At 69.8% G+C, this 10,907-nt stretch overlaps 1 protein-coding gene across 1 annotated transcript; it reads right to left on the bottom strand.

Moving 5' to 3' along the window:
- Window positions 1-172: 172 nt before the first annotated feature.
- On the bottom strand, window positions 173-10,650 carry SCYL1 (SCY1 like pseudokinase 1; the record flags this gene model as incomplete). The annotated part of the gene is given in 12 exon segments (XM_065658037.1): window positions 173-406; window positions 2,478-2,587; window positions 2,590-2,632; window positions 3,078-3,191; window positions 3,490-3,597; window positions 4,280-4,438; window positions 5,384-5,539; window positions 6,544-6,634; window positions 7,031-7,245; window positions 8,109-8,231; window positions 9,359-9,499; window positions 10,361-10,650. Coding segments are annotated over 12 exon segments (1,614 nt in total), but the record flags the coding sequence as incomplete, so codon positions are not given.
- Window positions 10,651-10,907: the final 257 nt, after the last annotated feature.

The raw sequence follows: 10,907 nt of genomic DNA on the forward strand, positions 1-10,907 counted from the left end.
GTCACGGCCGTCACCCCCCCAGTCCCCAATCGCAGAGACCCCCCATTCCCACCCCCCCCATCCCCCCCCATCCCCCCCATTCTCCCTCCCATCTCCCACCCCCCCATTTCCAGCCCCCCCTTCCCCCCTCCCCATCCCCCCGCCCCCCCCACTTCCCCCCCATCCCCCCCACTCCGCCCCATCCCCCCCATATTCCTCCCCCCATCCCCCATCTGCCCACCTGCTCCCGGACCCCCGGGTGGGGGTCGCACGTCAGGGCGCACAGGGGGGGCAGCGCCCCCCCCGCCAGCTCCGGGGGGGAGAAGCAGCCGCGGGCGAACGAGAAACCGGAAACGGCGGCGGCGCGAGCGGGGGGGAAGGAATCACGGACAGAGCGGGACAGCGCGGACAGCAGGACACGGCGGCACTGCGGGACACACGGACACGGGTCACGGACAGACGGACACAGTGACACTGCGGGACACACGGACACGGGTCACGGACAGACGGACACAGACACTGCGGGACACACGGACACGGGTCACGGACAGACGGACACTGACACTGCGGGACACACGGACACGGGTCACGGACAGACGGACACTGACACTGCGGGACACACGGACACGGGTCACGGACAGACGGACACTGACACTGCGGGACACACGGACACGGGTCACGGACAGACGGACACTGACACTGCGGGACACACGGACACGGGTCACGGACAGACGGACACAGACACTGCGGGACACACGGACACGGGTCACGGACAGACGGACACTGACACTGCGGGACAGACGGACACGGGTCACGGACAGACGGACACTGACACTGCGGGACACACGGACACGGGTCACGGACAGACGGACACTGACACTGCGGGACACACGGACACGGGTCACGGACAGACGGACACTGACACTGCGGGACAGACGGACACGGGTCACGGACAGACGGACACAGTGACACTGCGGGACACACGGACACGGGTCACGGACAGACGGACACAGTGACACTGCGGGACACACGGACACGGGTCACGGACAGACGGACAGTGACACTGCGGGACACACGGACACGGGTCACGGACAGACGGACACAGTGACACTGCGGGACACACGGACACAGGTCACGGACAGACGGACACAGTGACACTGCGGGACACACGGACACGGGTCACGGACAGACGGACACAGTGACACTGCGGGACACATGGACACAGGTCACGGACAGAGCAGACAGATGGACACGGTGACACTGCGGGACAGACGGACACGGTGGCACTGCGGGACACACGGACATGGGTCATGGACAGAGTGGGACAGATGGACATGGGTCACAGACAGAGCGGACAGACAGACACAGTGACACTGCGGGACAGACAGACAGGGGTCACGGACAGAGCGGGACAGTCATGGACAGAGCGGACAGGACAGCAGGACACGGCGGCACTGCGGGACAGACAGACATGGTGACACTGCGGGACAGATGGACAGGGGTCATGGACAGAGCGGACAGACAGACGTGGTGACACTGCAGGACAGATGGACACGGCGGCACTGCGGGACACACGGACATGGGTTGCGGACAGACGGACACAGGTCACAGACAGAGTGGGACAGATGGACACGGGGACACTACGGGACAGACGGACACGGGGGAAGGAATCACGGACAGAGCAGGACAGAGCAGACAGACGGACACGGCAGCACTGCGGGACAGACGGACACGGGGGAAGGAATCACGGACAGAGCAGGACAGAGCAGACAGACGGACACGGCAGCACTGCGGGACAGACGGACACGGGGGCACCGCTGGGGGTCACGGGGGGAGCGGGACAGACAGGACAGCGGGACATGGGGACACGTCCGGGGGCTCAGGGGGTTTGGGGGGTCTGGGGGGTCCTGGGGCTTAAGGGGGTCTGGGGGGCTCAGGGGGGTCCTGGGGGGTCCAGGGGGTCTCAGGGGGGTCTGGGGGGCTCAGGGGGGCTCAGGGGGGTCCTGGAGGGCTCAGGGGGGTCCTGGGGGGTCCTGGGGGTCTCAGGGGGGTCTGGGGGGCTCAGCGGGGCTCAGGGGGGTCCTGGAGGGCTCAGGGGGGCCTGGGGGGCTCAGGTGGGCTCAGGGGGGTCCTGGGGGGCTCAGGGGGTCCTGGGGGGCTCAGGGGGGCCTGGGGGGCTCAGGGGGGTCCTGGGGGGCTCAGGGGGTCCTGGGGGGCTCAGGGAGGTCCTGGGGGGCTCACGGGAGTCTGGGGGGGCTCAGGGGGGTCCTGGAGGGCTCAGGGGCTCAGGGGGGCTCAGGGGGGGCCTGGGGGGCTCAGGGGCTCAGGGGGGCTCAGGGGGGTCCTGGGGGGCTCAGGGGGATCTGGGGGGCTCAGGGGGGTCCTGGAGGGCTCAGGGGGGCTCGGGGGGCCTGGGGGGCTCAGGGGGGTCCTGGGGGGCTCAGGGGGGCTCAGGGGGGCCTGGGGGGCTCAGGGGGGTCCGGGGCTCCGTTTCTCACCTGGGGGGGCAGGATGGGCGCGAGTCTGCCCAGGCACAGGGTGGCGTTGCAGCGCAGGGGCCCCAGCGCGTCGCTCGTCTGCACCCGCAGCAGCAGCCGCAGCAGCTGCCCCCCCGCAGCCCCTCCCCCAGCCGGGGCGCCAGCAGCACCATGGACTGGGGGGAGGGGCGGTCAGGGGACCCAGGCGTCCGGGGGGACGCGGGGGGTCAGGGGACCCAGGCGTCCGGGGGGACACGGGGGTCAGGGGGGACCCAGGCGTCCGGGGGGACACGGGGGTCAGGGGACCCAGGCGTCCGGGGGGACACGGGGGTCAGGGCACCCAGGTATTTAAGGGGACCCACGATTTTGGGGGAATCCAAAGGTTGGGGGGGACCGGGGGGACCCAGGCATCCAGGGCATCTAGGGGGGGCCCAGATACTTTGGGGGGGACCCAGGATTTGGGGGGGAGCCAGGGGGTCTGGGGGGTTGGACACCCGCACCCTTCGGAGGGACCCAGGTGTCTGGGGGGATCCCAGTGGGTGGCGGGATCCAGGGGACTGGGGGGGGACCCAGGAGTCCGGGGGGATGTGGGGTGTCCCAGGGGGGCCGGGGGGGCCCCACCTTGACGGTCTGTTCGCGAATGGCCGGGTTGGTGTCCAGGAACCCGCGGGCGACGTGGGGGAAGATCTGGGTGTCCACGGTGGCCGTGGGCAGGAACTCCACGTAGTCCTCGAGCTGGGGACCCCGGCGTCCGGGTCAGACACCCCCAGACCCACAGACCCCCCCGGGCCCCCCCCAGAGCTCCCCAAACCCCCCCAGGTGGGGGGACCCAGGCATCCAGGCCCCATAGAACTCAGGAGCCCCGTGTCCTAGCCCCACAGCAAAGGGGACCCAGGCGTCCGGGGCCCACAGAAATCAGGATTCACCCATTTGGGACCCAAAGAAACCGAGACCCAGGTGTCCGACCCCACGGCGCAGGGGACCCAGGTGTCCGGGCCCCACAGCACAGGGGACCCCGGCGTCCGGGCCCCACCTGCTGCAGCAGCTGCATCCGCAGCGCGCGGTCGGGGGACGCGAAGAGCCGCACGAGGACGGGGACGACGCGCTCCTGGTACTCGGGGGGGTCCAGCAGCTTCGCCACCTGCGAGGGGACACGGGGACATGGGGGGACGCAGGGGGACACGGGGACATCGTCTCACCTTGAGCAGGGCTCTGAGCGCGGTGGCATTGGCGCTGCCAGCCCCCCACGTCCCCCCGTGTCCCCCAGTGACCCAGGGGGTGACCCAGGGTGACCCAGGGTGACCTGGGGTGACATTGACCTTGAGCTGGACTCTGGGTGGTGCTGCCGAGCTCCAGCCCCCCATGTCCCCCAGTGACCCTGGGGGTGACACAGGGTGACCTGGGGTGACCCGGGGTGACCCAGGGGTGACACAGGGTGACGTGGGGTGACCCGGGGGTGACCCGGGGGTGACACAGGGTGACCTGGGGTGACCCAGGGGTGACCCAGGGGTGACCTGGGGGTGACCCAGGGTGACGTGGGGTGACCCGGGGGTGACCTAGGGTGACGTGGGGTGACCTGGGGGTGACCCGGGGGTGACACAGGGTGACCTGGGGTGACCCAGGGGTGACACAGGGTGACCCGGGGTGACCCAGGGGTGACACAGGGTGACCCAGGGGTGACACAGGGTGACCCAGGGTGACCTGGGGTGACCCGAGGGTGACCTGGGGGTGACCCAGGGTGATGTGGGGTGACCCGGGGGTGACCCGGGGGTGACACAGGGTGACCCGGGGTGACGTGGGGTGACGTGGGGCCCCGGGCTGACCTTGAGCAGGGGTCTGAGCGCGGTGGCGTCGGCGCTGCCGAGCTCCAGGGCCCCCAGCAGGCGCGGGAGCAGCTTGTGCCGCAGGAACGGGCCGGGAAGGGCGTCCAGGGCCTGGGGCAGCGTCTGCAGGAACGCGCGGCGCTCGGCGGGGTCCCGGAGCTGGGGGACATGGGGACATGGGGACATGGGGACATGGGGACATGGGGACGTGGGGACACAGCGTCTGCAGGAACGCGCGGTGCTCGGCGGGGTCCCGGAGCTGGGGGACATGGGGACATGGGGACATGGGGACATGGGGACGTGGGGACACAGCGTCTGCAGGAACGCGCGGCGCTCGGCGGGGTCCCGGAGCTGGGGGACATGGGGACAATGGGGACATGGGGACAATGGGGACATGGGGACACAGCGTCTGCAGGAACGCGCGGTGCTCGGCGGGGTCCCGGAGCTGGGGGACATGGGGACATGGGGACGTGGGGACACAGCGTCTGCAGGAACGCGCGGCGCTCGGCGGGGTCCCGGAGCTGGGGGCCATGGGGACAATGGGGACATGGGGACGTGGGGACAACGGGGACATGGGGAGAAAAGGGGACAAGGACAGGAATAGAGGGACAGGGATGAACAGGAGGGGACATGAATGAGGATGAGGGGACAGGGACCAGAATGAAAAGGATGAAGATGGGGACGAGGGGACACGGATGGGGGTGGAAACGACGGTGACAACGGGGATGAAGATGAGGATGAACACGGGGCTGAAATTGAGGGTGAAGATGGGGATGAGGGGACGGGGATGGGGCCGAAGATGAAGATGGGGATGAAGATGAGGCTGAGGACGGGCTGAGGGTGAGGAGGGGATGGGGATGGGGATGAAGATGAGCATGATGAGAGGATGAAGAGGATGATGAGGGGATGAGGGTGAGGAGGGGATGGTGATGAGGATGAAGATGAGGATGAAGATGGGGATGATGACGACGATGACGGGGCTGCCACCTGGATCTCGGTGAGGAAGAGCGCGGTGCGCGCCAGCCCGCAGCTGAGGAAGGGACGGGGACGGGGATGGGGGTGGGATGAAGGGCGTGATGAAGGTGATGATGACGCCGATCTCACCTGGATCTCGGTGAGGAAGAGCGCGGTGCGCACCAGGGCGCAGCTGAGGAAGGCTCCTGGGCGCTGCAGCCGCTGCAGCAGCTGCTCCGGGCCCGGGCGCAGCGACGGATCCGCGGCCACCAGCTCACACAGCGCGGGGACCAGCGAGCCCGGCACCTGCGGGACGGGACGGGGGACGGGGGACGGGGGACACGTTGACATGGGGACAATGGGGCGACAGGGGACGGGGGACGGGGGACAGGGGGGACGTTGACATGGGACATGGGGACAATGGGGGGACAGGGGACGGGGGACGGGGGACGGGGGGGACGTTGACATGGGACATGGGGACATTGACATGGGGAGACATTGACATGGGACATGGGGACAATGGGGGGACGGGGGACGGGGGAGGGGGGGTCGTTGACATGGGACATGGGGACAATGGGGGGACAGGGGGACACGGGGATATGGGGGACCCAAGAGTTCGAGAGGGGCCCCTGGTAGCTGGGGGGTCCCAGGAGGTTTGGGGGTCCCAGGGTTTGGGGGTCCCAGGTGGCTTTGGGGTCCCAGAGTTTGGGGTCCCGGATAGGTTTGGGGTCCTGGGGTGGGTTTCGGGGGTCCCAGGGTGTGTGTGGGTCCTGGAGTTTGGGGGTTGGGGTTCCCGAGTGGGTTTGGGGTCCCAGGTGGGTTTGGGGTCCCGGGTTTTGGGGTCCCAGGTTTTGGGGTCCCAGGTGGGTTTGGGATCCCAGGTGGGTTTGGGGTCCCGGGTTTTGGGGTCCCAGGTGGGTTTGGGGTCCCAGGTGGGTTTGGGGTCCCGGGTTTTGGGGTCCCGGGTTCTGGGGTCCCAGGTGGGTTTGGGGTCCCAGGTGGGTTTGGGGTCCCGGGTTTTGGGGTCCCGGGTTTTGGGGTCCCAGGTGGGTTTGGGGTCCCAGGTGGGTTTGGGGTCCCGGGTTTTGGGTCCCAGGTGGGTTTGGGGTCCCAGGTGGGTTTGGGGTCCCGGGTTTTGGGGTCCCGGGTTTTGGGGTCCCAGGTGGGTTTGGGGTCCCAGGTGGGTTTGGGATCCCGGGTTTTGGGGTCCCAGGTGGGTTTGGGGTCCCGGGTTTTGGGGTCCTGGGTTTTGGGGTCCCAGGTGGGTTTGGGGTCCCGGGTTTTGGGGTCCCGGGTTTTGGGGTCCCGACCTTTCCCGGGTCCCTGAGCGCCGCGGGCCGGGGGAGGGGCCCGTTGAAGATCTCCCAGATGACGCAGCCCAAGCGCCACATGTCGCCCGCCCTGGGGACACGGGACCCTGAGCCCCCCCGGACCCCCCCAGGACCCCCCGTGTTCCACAGCCCCCCCGGGACCCCCTGATCCACACGACCCCACAGCCCCCCCATGTCCCCGTGTCCCACGTGTCCCCCCGTGTCCCCTCATGTCCTCCCATGACCCCCAATGACCCCACAGCTCCCCCATGTCCCCCCACGTCCCCCTGTTCCCCCCCGTCCCCCATAGCCCCCCATGTCCCCCCATATCCCCACGTCCCCCCATATCCCCATGTCCCCCTGTTCCCCCCCGTCCCCATGCCCCCCCATAGCCCCCCATGTCCCCGATATCCCCCATGTCCCCATATGTCCCCACGTCCCCCCATGTCCCCCTGTCCCCCAGTTCCCCCCTGTCCCCCACACTCACCAGGGCTCCCCCCGCCCTCGGGAGGGGTCGCTGAGCTCGGGGGGGTCGTGTGGCTGGGGGGCGACGCCGGGGGGACGCGGGGGCCCCCCCTCGGTGGCCGGTGCCACCCGCTCCAGCCCCCCCAGTTTCCAGTCCCCCCCCGGGTCCACGAACACGGCGTCGACCCCCAGGGCGTGATGGACCAGCCCAGAGCCCCCCAGGAACGACAGCGCCGTCTGGGGGGGACACGGCCTTGGGGACACCCCCCGCACGCCTGGGTCCCCCCCGGACGCCTGGGTCCCTCCCGAACTCCTGGGTCCCTCCCGAACTGCTGGGTCACCCCCCCGAACTCCTGGGTCCCTCCCGAACTCCCAGGTCCCCCCGAACTCCTGGGTCCCTCCCGAAATGCTGGGTCACCCCCCGAACTCCTGGGTCCCCCTGAACTCCTGCGTCCCCCGGACGCCTGGGTCCCCCCGAACTCCTGGGTCCCTCCCGAACTGCTGGGTCTCTCCAGAATCCTGAGTCCCCCCCTGAACTCCCGGGTCTCCCTGAACTCCTGGGTCCCCCAAACTCCTGGGTCCCCCCGAACTCCCAGGTCCCCCCGGACGCCTGGGTCCCTCCCGAAATGCTGGGTCTCTCCAGAATCCTGAGTCCCCCCCTGAACTCCTGGGTCCCCCAAACTCCTGGGTCCCCCTGAACTCCTGGGTCCCCCCGGACTCCCGGGTCCCCCGGACGCCTGGGTCCCCCCGAACTCCTGGGTCCCTCCCGAACTGCTGGGTCACCCCCCCGAACTCCTGGGTCCCTCCCGAACTCCCAGGTCCCCCCGGACGCCTGGGTCCCCCCGAACTCCTGGGTCCCTCCCGAAATGCTGGGTCACCCCCCCGAACTCCTGGGTCCCCCTGAACTCCTGGCTCCCCCTGAACTCCTGGGTCCCCCGGACGCCTGGGTCCCCCCGAACTCCTGGGTCCCTCCCGAAATGCTGGGTCACCCCCCCAAACTCCTGGGTCCCCCTGAACTCCTGGGTCCCCCAAACTCCTGGGTCCCCCCGGACTCCCGGGTCCCCCGGACGCCTGGGTCCCCCGGCCGCCGGGGTCCTCACCAGCAGCTGGTGCAGCCCCCAGGCCACCTCCTGCTCCCCCGTGTCCCCCGCGGGCGGGCGCAGCTGCAGGTGCCGCCTCAGCGGCGTCACCTCCTCTGTCACCAGGTACAGACTCTGCTCCGTCTGGGGACAACGGGCGTCACACGGGGGCCCCCCCGGGCCCCCCCACGTGCCCCCAGGTCCCCGAGTCCCCTCGTCCCCCCGTGACCCCTCATCCCCCCAAATGTCCCCTTAGCCCGTCCATGTCCCCCCATGTCCCCAGTGTCACCTCCATGCTGTCCAGGAACGCCAGCACATTCGGGTGTCCCCAATGTCCCCAGTGTCCCCCATGTCCCCCGTGTCACCTCCATGCTGTCCAGGAACGCCAGCACGTTCGGGTGTCCCCAATGTCCCCAGTGTCCCCCATGTCCCCATGTCCCCCGTGTCACCTCCATGCTGTCCAGGAACGCCAGCACGTTCGGGTGTCCCCAATGTCCCCAGTGTCCCCCATGTCCCCAGTGTCCCCATGTCCCCCGTGTCACCTCCATGCTGTCCAGGAACGCCAGCACGTTCGGGTGTCCCCAATGTCCCCCCATGTCCCCATGTCCCCCGTGTCACCTCCATGCTGTCCAGGAACGCCAGCACGTTCGGGTGTCCCCAATGTCCCCCCATGTCCCCATGTCCCCCGTGTCACCTCCATGCTGTCCAGGAACGCCAGCACGTTCGGGTGTCCCCAATGTCCCCAGTGTCCCCCATGTCCCCAGTGTCCCCACGTCCCCCGTGTCACCTCCATGCTGTCCAGGAACGCCAGCACGTTCGGGTGTCCCCAATGTCCCCCCATGTCCCCAGTGTCACCTCCATGCTGTCCAGGAACGCCAGCACATTCAGGTGTCCCCAATGTCCCCAGTGTCCCCCATGTCCCCAGTGTCCCCACGTCCCCCGTGTCACCTCCATGCTGTCCAGGAACGCCAGCACGTTCGGGTGTCCCCAATGTCCCCCCATGTCCCCATGTCCCCCGTGTCACCTCCATGCTGTCCAGGAACGCCAGCACGTTCGGGTGTCCCCAGTGTCCCCCCATGTCCCCATGTCCCCCGTGTCACCTCCATGCTGTCCAGGAACGCCAGCACGTTCGGGTGTCCCCAATGTCCCCCCATGTCCCCAATGTCCCCCCATGTCCCCATGTCCCCCGTGTCACCTCCATGCTGTCCAGGAACGCCAGCACGTTCGGGTGTCCCCAATGTCCCCCCATGTCCCCATGTCCCCCGTGTCACCTCCATGCTGTCCAGGAACGCCAGCACGTTCGGGTGCCGGAGGCTCCGCAGCCGTTTCAGCGCCGCCCGGGCCAGCGCGGTGGCCTCGGGGTCCCCCGGCCCCACGTGGTGCACGAACACCGAGACCGCGGCCCCGTCCGCCTGCGACACGGGACAGCGTGGGGACACGGGACACGGGACAGCGTGGGGACAGGGGACAGCGTGGGGACACGGGACAGCGTGGGGACTGGGGACACGGGACAGTGTGGGGACAGGGGACAGGGGACAGCGTGGGGACACGGGACAGGGGACACGGGACAGCGTGGGGACAGGGGACAGCATGGGGACAGGGGACAGGGGACAGCGTGGGGACACGGGACAGGGGACACGGGACAGCGTGGGGACAGGGGACAGCGTGGGGACAGGGGACAGGGGACAGCGTGGGGACACGGGACAGGGGACACGGGACAGCGTGGGGACAGGGGACAGCGTGGGGACAGGGGACAGGGGACAGCGTGGGGACACGGGACAGGGGACACGGGACAGCGTGGGGACAGGGGACAGCGTGGGGACAGGGGACACAGGACAGCGTGGGGACACGGGACAGGGGACACGGGACAGCGTGGGGACACAGGACAGGGGACAGCGTGGGGACATGGGACAGCGTGGGGACAGGGGACACGGGACAGGGGACACGGGACATGGGGACGGGGGGGACGGGGATTGGGAGACACTGGGGGACGGGGGACACGGACACACGGACACGGGGACAAGGGGACACGGATATGGACACATGGACACGCGGACACACGGACCCGGACACACGGACACGGACACACGGACACACGGACTCACGGACACACGGACACGCGGACACGCGGACACACGGACACACGGATCTGGATACACGGACACACGGACACACGGACACACGGACACGGACTCACGGACACACGGACACACAGACTCACGGACACACGGACTCACGGACACGGACTCACGGCCCCGCCCCCGCTCTCCCACCTTCCGGCGCCCCCGCAGCTGCCGCCAGAGCGGGGCCGGGGCCGGGGCCGGCGGGTCGGGGTCGGGCGGGCCCAGCTCGAACGGGAAATCCCGGACCGGGTCCCGGGAGAACAGCCACATGGCGGGGCCGGGGCGGGGGCGGGGCGGGGGGGTCCGGGGCCGGGGGCCGGGGGTTCCGGGGGTTCCGGGCCGGGGGTTCCGGGGCCGGGGGTTCCGGGGTCCGGGGGTCCGGGGTCAGGGGGTTCCGGGGGTCCCGGCGGCGGCGGCGCCGGGCGGGAGGATCCGGTGACGGACCAGGGGGCGGGGCCTGTGGAGGGGCGGGGTCTGGAGAAAGGGGCGGGGCCGGAGAAAGGGGGGTGGATAGGCCGTGGCCTCGCGGGGAGGGGCGGGGCTCAGGGGGCGGGAACGCGGCGCGGGCCGGAAGTGGCCGTGACGTGGCGGAGCGGGCGCCAGGCTGGCGGGAAGCGGCAGTGACGTCACGGCGGGCGGCGGGAGCCGGAGGCGGCGCCTCCAGCGGGCGGGCGGTGAATTTGGGGCGAAAACGGCG

The sequence above is a fragment of the Caloenas nicobarica genome, unplaced genomic scaffold, assembly GCF_036013445.1.
Source record: "Caloenas nicobarica isolate bCalNic1 unplaced genomic scaffold, bCalNic1.hap1 Scaffold_417, whole genome shotgun sequence".
Taxonomy (NCBI): domain Eukaryota; kingdom Metazoa; phylum Chordata; class Aves; order Columbiformes; family Columbidae; genus Caloenas; species Caloenas nicobarica.